Source organism: Odocoileus virginianus, chromosome 1, assembly GCF_023699985.2.
Source record: "Odocoileus virginianus isolate 20LAN1187 ecotype Illinois chromosome 1, Ovbor_1.2, whole genome shotgun sequence".
Lineage (NCBI taxonomy): Eukaryota > Metazoa > Chordata > Mammalia > Artiodactyla > Cervidae > Odocoileus > Odocoileus virginianus.
The window spans coordinates 82,647,751-82,662,006 of NC_069674.1; the positions used below are offsets into that span (position 1 = coordinate 82,647,751).

The 14,256-nt window shown below is 38.4% G+C and overlaps 1 protein-coding gene across 1 annotated transcript in view; it reads right to left on the reverse strand.

Moving 5' to 3' along the window:
* Positions 1 to 14,256, reverse strand: part of DNAH11 (dynein axonemal heavy chain 11) — a 344,761-nt gene that overhangs the window by 300,336 nt on the left and 30,169 nt on the right. Inside the window, exon 9 of the mRNA XM_070470248.1 lies at positions 5,453 to 5,569. Coding sequence (XP_070326349.1) covers positions 5,453 to 5,569 — 117 coding nt within the window. The remainder of the gene's footprint in view (positions 1 to 5,452; positions 5,570 to 14,256) is intronic.

Below are 14,256 nucleotides of genomic sequence, written 5' to 3' on the forward strand. Positions count from 1 at the left end.
ATTCTTGCCTGGAGAATCCCAGGGATGGAGGTGCCTGGTAGGCTAGTCCACGGGGTCATAAAGAGTCAGACACAACTGAGCGACTTCACTTTCACTCAGATGAACCATGTTGCCAAAAAATAACAAAAATTTAAGATGTGTCAGGAATGCATCAAATATATGTAGATACTAGTCTATCCTTACAGAGATATAAGAATCTATTTCATATAAAATAATGTGCAGTCTTCTGTTTCATAACTTTGCTTTCAAAAAATTACATTACCAAACAGTATACCTCTCTCATAACTGAAGAAATTGCCTGTCAGCCTATCACCACAGTTTTAAGTAACAATGTTACCAATATCATATTATGAATATGACTGTAATACTCTATGCCCTAAAATTTTTATAATGATTCAGTTATTAGTACATAGGCTAGGCTATTGTGGGACAGTCCTGTTGATTGTTCTAGGCTACCAGAAAATAATCATGCTGAAAAAAAGAAGCAATCATTCAATCACTGATAAACAGCAATCATGAATTCATTTTCGCTGCTTCAATTCATGATTACTGCTTCTTTTTATCAATGTATGAACCATTATACCTGTAAAGAAATATGAATTTCTTTTTCACATTATCTTTTCGGTTTTTTTATGTCCAGTGTTGGTAATACATGTGCTCTGTATCATGTAAGACAATATTGATACAGGTACACACTACCGATGTAGGTATTGGCAGATGATTCAATGACAGACTCACAGGATCTTTAGAATACAGTCCTGTAAGTGTGTTTTTTCTTCCTTATGACTTTTCTTAATAACACTTTCTTTTTTCTAGCTTACTTTCTTGTAAGAATATATTATGCAATACATAAAACACACAAACTGTGTCTCCAATGACCACTCATTATTGGCAAGGCTTCCAGTCAAAACGAGGCTGTTGTTAGTTAAGTCTGAGGGGAACCAAAAGGTAAACACTGACTTTGGACTATGAAGGGGGTCAGCACTGTTCAAGGATCAACTGCCCTAGCAAGCAGGGGAAGCCAATGACTAAGGGGAGAGAAAAAGCAGACATGTGAACCAGAACACCACCACACAACCAGCAAGCTGCTGAGTGTAAGCCCACAATTCCTGTTGATTGGTCATGGAGCCCTCAGATCTTAAACTAATCTTGACCAACCATGAGTTTTCACAAGGCTTAGCTGTCTGGGGAGGCTAACTTTGGTTTCCTATTGTCCTCCTGTCTTATTTTCTCATTGGTGGGGATTCTTCTGTGCATCAGTGTGAGGCAGCTTTCTTCGCAAGAAAAATAATGCAGTAAAAATACATATTTTTATAAAAGCAGTGTTTAAAGAAAGCTGACTAGGTGCCCAGGCACTGTATTTTAAGGGAGTTAAAAAGGCTGTTCTTACACGCTCCATGGAAGGAAACTGAGGCGTGGGCAGGGGACATCTTGGCCGAGCTGTGAGAGCTGACAGAGCTGTCATCTGACACCAGCGCCGAGCCGCCTGGCGCAGGGCAGCCTCTGCCACCTTGCGAGGCCTCCCATCAGCCCAGGCGCCACTGAAAACTGTTCTTCTCTTACTCACTCACTCTGTGTGGGCTTCAGAAAATGTTAGCTACTAGGCCTGTCCCATAGATACTTCCTTCGAAATAAAAGGAAGTATCTCCTCAAAATAACTAAATGTCATCAAGGTGGCAAAAAACTATATACCAAGATCTGTGCCTTGTTAGTGATGTGACATGGCAAAAGACAGAGCTTTGCTATTCCTCTTAGGGGTACACTAGTGACTGTAGCCCCAAAATTGTTGTTGTTAAAAAGCAGCATCACTGTAAACATTTTGTAAAGATGTCCTAAAAACTACTCACTAAAAAAAAAAAAAAAAGATCACCACAAAGAAAAAAAATTATACCAACAGATCTAACCATATCTTCAAGGCAATTGAGATAAACGCATGCTGGCCTTTTTACTGGTAATATCAATTATAAGTACGGTAAAACTGTTGGTGGGAAAGAAAGTGGGGCAGCCGCTATGAAGAACAGTGTGGAGATTCCTTAAAAAACTAAAAATACAGCTATCATATGATTCAGTAATCCCACTCCTAGGCATGTATCCAGAGAAAACCATGGCTCAAAAGAATACATGCAGCCCAGTATTCACTATAGCGGTATTCACAACAGCCAAGACATGGAAGCAACCTAAACGTCCACTGACAGATGATGAAGAAAGAGGATGCGGTATGCATATAATGGAATATTACTCAGCCATAAACATAATGAAATAATGCCATTTGCAGCAACATGTGATCATCATACTAAGTCAGTCAGAGAAAAATATCACATGATATAATTTACATGTGGAATCTAAAAAATTATACCAATGAACTTACTTCCAAAACAAAAACAGACTCACATACATAGAAAATAAAACAGGGTTACCAAACGGGAAAGGGTGTGGGGAGGGATAAATTAGGAGTTTGAGATTAACATATTGACATTACTATTATATAAAAAATAGATAATCAATGACATGTTGTTTAGCACAGGAAACTATACTCAGTATCTTGTAATAATCTACAAAAGAATTTGAAAAAGAATATATGTATATATATATATGTGTAAAACTAAATCACTTTGCTGACCACCTGTAACTAACACATTGTAAATCAACTATGTTTCAATAAAAAGTACTGCAGAAACTACTAAATATTTAAAATCCACTTGGTTAGCTGCTGCCTAGAAAAATGCAAAGTATTAACTTTTCTTCTTACAACCACTGTTCTGTTACATTTGGACTTTATGTTAACATTCTGAAGCAAAAACAGCCTTAAAGATTTCATAAAGAATTGGACTCTACCTACAGTAAGGAAACACATCTATTTCACAGCATTCTCTTTCAAACCCTTATTATGTCAACCACAACTGAAACAATACTAGAAGCTTCCTAGCCACATCTCATTTTGCCCAGCTGACATGCTTAGTGGAACTTAACTCCAAGTGTAAAATAGGAAAGAGAGAGAAAATATTCTTTGGGGAGGTAGTAAAGCCAGAAATTAGTAAAGTCTTAACTTCTAAAGCAGTACACATTAATTTTTCAACATCACAGATAAATAAAAATTATCTTCCAGGATGAGAATAAAGGTCATTTGAACTTCTGGTTTCCTTGTCACATTGGAACTAGGAGCTTTTTTAAGAAGACAACAGATTCTGTCCTTGAATCTTTCAAAACTGATTCTCAATACGTGCTTCTTTCTGAAATATTCCATTAGAAGTCTGTAGGGTTTACCTTGATTTTCTTCTACTTCTCGGTTTCATTATGCAATATTTATGTTTTTCCTAAATTTGTCTCTTTTTCAGATTTTTTTAATCTGTTGCGTATGAACCACATACACTTCACAATTTGCTGCTGCTGCTGCTGCGTCACTTCAGTCGTGTCCGACTCTGTGCGACCCCATAGACGGCAGCCCACCAGGCTCCCCCGTCCCTGGGATTCTCCAGGCAAGAACACTGGAGTGGGTTGCCATTTCCTTCTCCATCACAATTTTCTAGTGTTCTGTTATTTCATCTAAAGACTTTTCTCAACACTTACCTTACATACTTCAGTCTCCATGTAGAGACACTGTAAATTTTAGAAAGCCTTCCATCAGCATTTTGTTTTAATTTTTATTGAGCACTAACTGCAGGGGCTGAGTCACAGTTTTATACCGTTGGTTTCCAGGGCCCTCCCTGCTCATGGCTTTGCTGGGTCCTGGTCTTCAGAGAAGTCTGCAGGTATTCCCCAGGACGCGACAGTAACTGGGCAGAGGTCATCAACCTAGGCCTGTAGTAGAAATACTTTTCTCCCTAAATACACAACCCTGTTATTTTTTTTCTTCTGCCACGACTCTTGCTGCAGTTTATCTTCATGTGCGTGTCATGCAGGACTGTGACAACCAATCAGCCCTCCTAATGTCACAGTTATTAAGTGCCTGCTTTATATAAGGGATTGTAAAAGGTGATCTAAATATAACAAAAACTCTAAGATGATGCCCCACCCCTGGAGAGCTTATAAGGGCAGCAGCTTATTATGCTATATTTTTCAGTAGACAAGGTACAAATATGCTGAGAATCAACGAAACAATACATGACAATCAAGAGATAAAACTGTTTAGAAAAATAATTGGCATGTTAAGTAGAATCTATATGAATGGTTGTGAGAAAGAGAAAAGGTAGGAGCCGCTGTAATTGAGATTTTCCTCCACATTCTTTAATGCCATGATTTCCAAAAGTCTGAAAGGAAGTCCAGTAACAGAATATGATAGACTAGTGCATAGCCACTAAAAATGGCATTGTTGAAATCTGTTATTAAAGTAAAAATATTTATGATTCGCTGCTTCTTGAAAAGACTACAGGAAGATTGCAGAGTTCAGAATATGTCATTTTTCACAAAGAGAAATATGTATGCATATCTAGTCAAAGAAAAGGACTGGCAGCATTAAAAACCACAGTAACTTCTGAGAGACGGCATGACAGGTGGTGTTATTTTATAACAACAGGCTATATATTTCCGCCAGCAGCATCTCAGTTTCACGCAAGGGCTCATGAGAGAGAACTCTAGGCCTTGTGACTTCCCTGTGTTAAAATAGTTGACGGTGTTAGAAGACACAAGAGCTTAACCACTATCTGACCAATTTAGTTGAATTTTAAGATCAAAATCAAGCAATTATCTCTGACAAAGTCTGGGTCTGTTATTTTGTTTTGCACTGCAATCTTCAATGAATTGTGTCCACGATTCTCTAGCTGTGTTTCTACCAACACAGAGCCTCATTCCACTTTGGGGACATCATCTTAGTTTACACTCAAGATTCTCTTCTTTGACAAGCAAGTTCGACTATTCATACACTATACTGTATTTCATCAGTTCTATGATAAACATTCTTTCATGTTTTAACACCTTTGAAACTAGATTATGTTATATAATCAACAGCGTCCTAATCTTTCGGCAGTGTTCCCTTTGTTGATAAACAATGGCATGTCTGGTAATTGGTGTCTTATGCTTAATGAAAAACAGTGCATAAACTGTTATTTATTTCAGTCAGATCAATAAAGTGGGCAGGCAAACCCAACCTATATAAACAATGGTAAAGAAAAGAAATTCTTGAATTAACTGGTATTTTTCACTTTTCATTGTGGCTTAATTTTGAACCAGTATTTCACAGGTCTTCCCAAATTTGCTCTAAAGGTAATGAAAGGACAATGAATTCAAGCAAAGATCAATAGTCAAATGTCCTAAAACTGACCTTGTCCAAGGTAAATGTCATTATTCATTAGTGTGTTATTCAAAGTTTATAATCCAGTGAGCTGAATATGAAAAGAATGTGACTAGTTAATAGTTTATCTGAATCAGAAAAGAATGTATTCCCTCTTTTCATCTAATAGTCTTACATTATTCATTAGTAAAACTTTTTTTTTTTAATAACTTCTTCAGAACTAACCTTAAACGCAGCTTCCAGACCATTGCAGTTGAAGAAAGCTTCACAAAGAATTGTCCCAAGCCTTCTGTCAAAATCCAGAATTTTGGACTTAAACTCAGCATAATCACTTTCAAACTCCTATAAAATTCAAAATAAAATATTAGTTTTCAGGAAAGAATCCAACAGTGAAAATATCAATCACAAAAGTGTGACACCTCTCTCTTTTTCTCTCTGATTGGATTTATTTTTCATAGCAGGACTCTAGGAAAGAAACAGCTGTATCTGACCAAGTGTTCAGTGACAGCCTTACAGAGCAGTGACCATCTAGCACTGTCAGCTCACGTTTCCACAATGCCTTCCACGGGCTCAGACCCCAACATCAGAGCTTTGGCCTATTGATCCACCCTGCTCCGCCTTCCATGGGCTCAGACCCCAACATCAGAGCTTTGGCCTATTGATCCACCCTGCTCCGCCTTCCACGGGCTCAGACCCCAACATCAGAGCTTTGGCCTATTGATCCACCCTGCTCCATGCTATTTTGATTACAAATTTAAAAAGCAAAGCTTTACAGAAAAGAAAAAGGAAAAAAAAAAATAATCTTGCCTCATTATAAATTTAGTACATCTAGAGTTTAAAAATAAAGTTTTTGTTTTTTTATGGAGCAGAAAACCTGCCAGGAAACACTATTTCCTCAAGTGAGAACTAAAACCCACAGGTCTGTCTGAAGAAAGATCACTGGAGACACAGACGTAATGCAACACTCTTCCCATTCCTCCAGTTTCCTACTAACATGCGGCTAACAACCCCCAGTTTCCTCTTAATACATAAACACCCACTCTCATAATTACAAAGAATGAAACAAAGACAAAATAACCATCATCTGCATAGCATTCCAACTCAGTCTTTAGTGAAGCCCCAGAAATTCAGAAACATTTTGGACTTCCTAATTAAGCCACCCCAGGAGGGTACACCACACACTTAATGGATGCCCTTTGTTACCTCCATAAACTGAGCCTTTTCTATTAATATTACTAACAGGAATAATAACAATAATGACAGCTAACATTTATTCAGTTCTATTTTAAATGTTTTACATTATTAGCTCAATTCTAGTAATACATAATGTAGGTAATATTTTCCCCATTTTATGGGCAACTAAATAAACTGAGAAGTTTACGTCCACAGTCATATCACTAGTTAACAGCAGGGCCACAATTTAAAACCAGGTAACCTGGCTCCAGAGCCCACACTCCAACCATGATTTTGGATCTTTTGCACCTTATGCTACACACACTAGAAGATAGCCTAACAGCACAGTTCTAGAGCACTCTGTATCATAAACAGCAATGTCATATTTAGCATCAAGAGGAAGTCTACACTTTTGAATTAAGGCCAAACAGTCTTTTCATTCAAGGATCACTGACTTTTAAAAGTAAACACAAATGCCCAACAAGTTGTAACAAGCCTACCTTGCCTCTCTTAGTGTGGCAACAAGAAACATAAAACTTAAGATCCTCAAACATTATTTGAACAATTAGCAAATAATCAGTATCTCAGTTCAGTTCAGTTGCTCAGTCATGTCTGACTCTTTGCAACCCCATGGACTGCAGTAGGCCAGGATTCCCTGTCCATCACCAACTCCCAGAGCTTGCTCAAACTCACGTCCATCAAGTTGGTGATACCATCCATCAGGGAAGGAACAAATACTTCTTTCCCATAATGGATCTCTCTCCCAACCTCTCCTGTCAGCTCAGCCTGAATTCAGAATTGCTGAATGGACTTCTCCCCTAGGAAATCCCCCAGATAACTAAAATTTATTATATACAAAGGCTTCCCTGGTGGCTCAGACGGCAAAGAATCTGTCTGCAATGAAGGAAACCAGGATTCGATCCCTGGATCGGACAGATCTCCTGGAGTAGGAAATGGCAACCCACTTCAGTATTCTTACCTAGAAAATCCTAGAGGAGCCTGGTGGGCTACAGTCCATGGGGTTGCCAAAAGGGAACTCATCCTCTCTACAAAGCCATTCCTCATTCTAAAACCCTAACAAAAACTCTGGCCATCTCTTTGACTTCTTCCTCTCTTGCTCAAGTGTTATCTGTCTTTTCTTCTATGTATTTTCCATCAGCCAGGCATCACCCTCATCTGGATCACCATTACCACTTAGCTAGACTTCTGTTTGCCACATCTGAACAACTCTCTTTACCTTTAATCTCATCTCTCCCATCATTCTCTAAACCGCAATCTAAATAAGCTTTCTAAAATAGAAATCATATGTCACTCTCGTACTAATAATTCTCCATGTCTCAGTACGGGATACTTAACTTTTTAGGGTGAAGTCTCACAGTCTCAGCCTCATCTACAAGGTCCTTTGTGATGTGAACCCTACTTACTGCTCCTGACTATTCCAGTGTCTCTCCCCCTTCACACTCTCAGATCTAGCCAGGCCTGCCTTGTCACACTGATGCTCTGTGTACAAGACAATTTTCTTTAATCACTTTCTTTTCACCTATTCCTCACCTACTCCTCACCTGCTCCATTTCTATTTATATTTTCAGTTCCATTTATCTTTCAGGCATTGTCTCAGCTTCTCTTTCACCTCCCCTGGAAAGGGGCCCTTCACAAATGCTTCCATGGCACACAGCACTTTTCATTCCCTAGCACTGAGTGCACTGTATAACTGACTACCTGGATTCTCCCGCTGGGTTTGAATTTATGAGGCTAGTAACCAGGTTTCTTCTCACAGTGACAGCACCAATATTTAACATTCCCAGCGCACAGCTGTTCCTCAATACTTATTAGAGAATAAACACTATACTGGTGCTACTCAAAACCATTGTTTCTATATTCTAGAAACTCCAAAACTGCCCTTATTAGTAACATGAGAAATTTTGACATTTTAGCTAGAGAGATGTCATGGACTGGAATGGGTGAATTTAACTCAGATGACCATTATATCTACTACTGTGGGCAGGAATCCCTTAGAAGACATGGAGTAGCCATCATGGTCAACAAAAGAGTCCGAAATGCAGTACTTGGATGCAATCTCAAAAACGACAGAATGATCTCTGTTCGTTTCCAGGGCAAACCATTCAATATCACGGTAATCCAAGCCTATGCCCCAACCAGTAATGCTGAAGAAGCTGAAGTTGAACAGTTCTATGAAGACCTACAGAACCTTTTAGAAATAACACCCAAAAAAGATGTCCTTTTCATTATAGGGAACTGGAATGCAAAAGTAGGAAGTCAAGAAAAACCTGGAGTAACAGGCAAATTTGGCCTTGGAGTACAGAATGAAGCAGGGCAAAGGCTAATAGAGTTTTGCCAAGAGAACGCACTGGTCATAGCAAACACCCTCTTCCAACAACACAAGAGAAGACTCTACACATGGACATCACCAGATGGCCAACACCGAAATCAGATTGATTATATTCTTTGCAGCCAAAGATGGAGAAGCTCTATACAGTAAGCAAAAACATGACCGGGAGCTGACTGTGGCTCAGATCATGAACCAAATTGCCAAATTCAGACTTAAATTGAAGAAAGTAGGGAAAACCACTAGACCATTCAGGTATGACCTAAATCAAATCCCTTATGACTATACAGTGGAAGTGAGAAATAGATTTAAGGGACTAGATCTGATAGACAGAGTGCCTGATGAACTATGGATGGAGGTTCGTGACATTGTACAGGAGACAGGGAAAAGAAATGCAAAAAGACAAAATGGTTGTCTGAGGAGGCCTTACAAATAGCTGTGAAAAGAAGAGAAGCCAAAAGCAAATGAGAAAAGGAAAGATATTCCCATTGGAATGCAGAGTTCCAAAGAATAGCAAAGAGAGATAAGAAAGCCTTCCTCAATATTGTAAAGTAATTAGTCTCCAACTAATAAAAATAAATGAAAAAAAAAAAAAGAAAAAAAAGAAAGCTTTCCTCAGCTATCAATGCAAAGAAATAGAGGAAAACAACAGAATGGGAAAGACTAGAGATCTCTTCAAGAAAATTAGAGATACCGAGGGAACATTTCATGCAAAGATGGTTTCAATAAAGGACAGAAATGGTATGGACCTAACAGAAGCAGAAGATATTATGAAGAGGTGGCAAGAATACACAGAAGAACTGTACAAAAGAGATCTTCATGACTCAGATGATCATAATGGTATGATCACTCACCTAGAGCCAGACATCCTGGAATGTGAAGTCAGGTGGGCCTTAAAAAGGATCACTACGAACAAAGCTAGTGGAGGTGATGGAATTCCAGTTGAGCTATTTCAAATCCTAAAAGATGATGCTGTGAAGGTGCTGCACTCAATATGCCAGCAAATTAGGAAAACCCAGCAGTGGCCACAGGACTGGAAAAGGTCCATTTTCATTCCAATCCCAAAGAAAGGCAATGCCAAAGAATGCTCAAACTACTGTACAATTACACTCACCTCACACACTAGTAAAGTAATGCTCAAAATTCTCCAAGCCAGGCTTCAGGAATACATGAACCGTGAACTTCCAGATGTTCAAGCTGGTTTTAGAAAAGGCAGAGGAATCAGAGATCAAATTGCCAACATCTGCTGGATCATCAAAAAAGCAAGAGAGTTCCAGAAAAACATCTATTTCTGCTTTATTGACTATGCCAAAGCCTTTGACTGTGTGGATGACAATAAACTGTGGAAAATTCTGAAGGAGATGGGAATACCAGACTACCTAACCTGCCTCTTGAGATACCTATATGCAGGTCAGGAAGCAACAGTTAGAACTGGCCATGGAACAACAGACTGGTTCCAAATAGGAAAAGGAGTACGTCAAGGCTGTATATTGTCACCCTGCTTATTTAACTTATATGCAGAGTACATCATGAGAACTGCTGGGCTGGAAGAAGCACAAGCTGGAATCAAGATTTCCGGGAGAAATATCAATAACCTCAAATATGCAGATGACACCACCCTTATGGCAGAAAGTGAAGAAGAACTAAAAGGCCTCTTGATGAAACTAAAAGAGGAGAGTGAAAAAATTGGCTTAAAGCTCAACATTCAGAAAACTAAGATTATAGCATCTGGTCCCATAACCTATGGGAAATAGAAGGGGAAACAGTGGATGCAGTGTCAGGCTTTATTTTTTGGGGCTCCAAAATCACTGCAGATGGTGACTGCAGCCATGAAATTAAAAGATGCTTACTCCTTGGAAGGAAAGTTATGACCAACCTAGATAGCATATTACAAAGCAGAGACATTACTTTGCCAACAAAGGTCCGTCTGGTCAAGGCTATGGTTTTTCCAGTGGTCATATATGGATGCGAGATTTGGACTGTGAAGAAAGCTGAACTCCGAAAAATTGATGCTTTTGAACTGTGGTGTTGGAGAAGATTCTTGAGAGTCCCTTGGACTGCAAGGAGATCAGTCTTGGGTGTTCATTGGAAGGACTGACGCTGAAGCTGAAACTTCAATACTTTGGCCACCTCATGCAAAGAGTTGACTCATTGGAAAAGACCCTGATGCTGGGAGGGATTGGGGGCAGGAGGAGAAGGGGACGACAGAGGATGAGATGGCTGGATGGCATCACTGACTGGATGGACATGAGTTTGAGTAAACTCCGGGAGTTGGTGATGGACAGGGAGGCCTGGCGTGCTGCGATTCATGGGGTTGCAAAGAGTCGGACACGACTGAGTGAACTGAACTGAATTTAGCTTTTAATAGGCAATCAAGTTGCTGTGTGAAGAATAGATGTGATGGAGCCAAGATAGTGCCTGAAGGAGAAGTTTAGGAGCAGAGGCAATAACCTTGGGTCAGAGATGAAATCTGTATTTTTAGGGTGATATATTCTCAGGGTTTATATGACAGAACCTGATGTTTATCATGAGAAAAGAGTAAGATCATGGATGACTTCTATATTTTGTACTAAGCACTACACTATATGGAGTAATTTTGAGTTGAACAATACAGGAAGAATAGGCTTGGGGAGAGGTAAAGCACGCTGGTGATGTCTATTAAATATACAAGTGGAGGTGTTAAGTAGGCAGCCAAATATACGCTTTGTGTTTGGGATATAAGAAGGTCCTTTCCATTATGTCTAATGTCCTTGAGGCTTTTGGTAGATGTTCTTTATCAATTTGAGGAAGGTCCCACTACTCCTATTTCTGAGAATTTTTTATCCCATCATGAATGGATGTTGAATATGGTCAAAAACCTAATGCATCAAAGTTTTTAATTTGCTAAACTATCACAAAGTAGGCAAGAATATACCATGGAGAAAAGACAGTCTTTTCAACACGTGGTGCTGGGAAAACTGGACAGTTACATGTAAAGGAACGCAATCAGAACACTCCCTAACACCACACACAAGAATAAACTCAAAATGGATTAAAGACCTAAATGTAAAGCCAGAAACTATAAAATTCTTGGTGGAAAATACAGGCAGAACATTCACATAAATCTATATCTCTTATCTTTTTGGATCTACCTCAGAGAGTCATGAAAATAAAAACAAAAATAAATAAATGGAACCTAATTAAACTTAAAAACTTGTGCACAGCAGAGGAAGCCATAAACAAAATGAAAAGACAGCCCGAAGAACAGGGCAGAAGATCTAACAGACATTTCTTCAAAGAAGGCAGACAGATGGTAAAAAAAACATGAAAAGTTGCTCAATATCACTAATTAGAGAAATGGAAATCAAAACTGCAATGAGGTATGACCTCACACCTGTCAAAATGCCCATCATCAAAAAATCTACAATAAATGTTGGAAAGGGTGTGAAGAAAAGGACACCCTCTTATACTGTAGGTATGAATATAAATTCATACAACCATTATGGAGAACTGTATGGAGAATCCTTAAAAAACTAAAACCCACAGTCTACTCCCACTCCTTGGCGTATACCTGGAGAAAATCATAATTTGAAAAGATACATGCCCACCTATACATGCAGTACTATAACAGCGAAGACATGGGAGCAACCTAAATGTCCACTGACAGAGGAATGGATAAAAAAAGATGTGGTACATATATATATACAGTGGAATATTACTCAGCCACAAACAGTGAACTAATGCCATTTACAGCAACATGAATGGACCTGGATATCATCATACTAAGTGAAGGCAGACAGAGAAAGCCAAAAATCATATTCTATCACTTATAAGTGGAATCTAATTGTTGAAATGATACAAATGGGGACTTCCCTGGCAGTCCAGTGGTTAGGACCCCATATTTCCACTGCAGGGGACACAAATTTGATCCCTGGTCGAGATCTGGCATATTGTGTATGTGCTTAGTCGCTCGGTCGTGTCCGACTCATTGCGACCCCATGGACTGTTGCCCGCCAGGCTCCTCTGTCCTTGGGGATTCTCTAAGCAAGAATACTGGAGTGGCTTGCCATGCCCTCCTCCAAGGGATCTTCCCAACCCAGGGATCAAACCCAAGTCTCCCGCATTGCAGGTGGATTCTTTACCAGCTGATCTACCAGGAAAGCCCATGCATCACAGCCGGAAAAAAAAAAAAAAAAAAAAGAAAGATAAAAATGAACTTATTTACAAATCAAAAACAGACTCAGAGATCTCAAAACCAAACTTGTGGTTACCAAAGGGGAAACATGAGGGGAAGTGATAAATTAGGAGATTGGGACTGACATATACACATGACTATATATAAAACAGATAATAGGGACCTACTGTATAGCAGAGGGAACTCTACTCAATTTCTGTAATAACCTATATGGGAAAAGAATCTGAAATTATATATATATACACATTATGTACACTTTATCACTGACCATCATCTGAGCCTTAATGAGTCATAGCAATAATGTCAAAGATCACAGATCACCATAACAAATATAGTAATAACAAAGAAGTTTGAGATATTGTGAGAATTTCTAAAATGTGACCAACACAAACTGAGCAGGTGCTACTGAAAAAATGATACTGGTCAGTGCAGGGTTGCAATGAACGTTCAACCTGTAAAGAAACGAGAACAAAAACAAAAACCCCGCAGGATCTAGCAAGCACAAGTGACAAAATGAGGTGTGCCTGTAATTCTTCAATATTTGGGAGAATTCTCCAGTGAAACACCCCAGGCATCAATATTTTCTTTGGGGGAAGTTATTAAACACAAATTCAATTTTTCTCACTCTCACAAGAAAAAAAAAATTTTAAGTATATGTAATGACAGATGTTAAGTAAACTTACTGTGATAATCATTTCACAACATACACATGTACCAAATTATGCTGTACACCTAAAACTAATATAATGTAACACATCAATTATATCTCAATTTTCAATATTTCATATTGGGTGAGTTGTGGTAATTCGAATTTCTTGAGAAATTGTTTCATTTAATCAAAGTTATCAAATCTATGTATAGAGGTTATCCTTTTGTTTGTTTTTTGGTATTACCCATTATTCTTTTGACATCTGCAGGACATGTAATGGTAGCTCTTTTTTACTTCTGACATCGGTAATTTTTCTTTTTTCTTTGTAGTCTTACTAGAGTTTTTTTTAATGGTTAAATGGTTGTTTAAAAAAAAATTGTTCATCTTTAAAATTTATAATAAATACAAGTAAAGCTATTTGAAGAATAGAGTTTTGTCTTTTCAAAGAACTAACTCTTAGTTTCACTGACTTTATTATTTGTTTTCAATGTCATTGATTTCTGCTCTTCCCTTCTGATTTTTCTGTTCTTTCTTATTTGTATCTATTTGCTCTCATTTTTTTCTAGGTTCTTAGGGTAGGAACATTACTGATTTGATATTTTCCTTTTTTTTAATGTATGCATTTAGTGCTATAAATTTCCCTCATAACTGCTTTAGCTGTTCCTACAAATTTTGAAATACTGCAT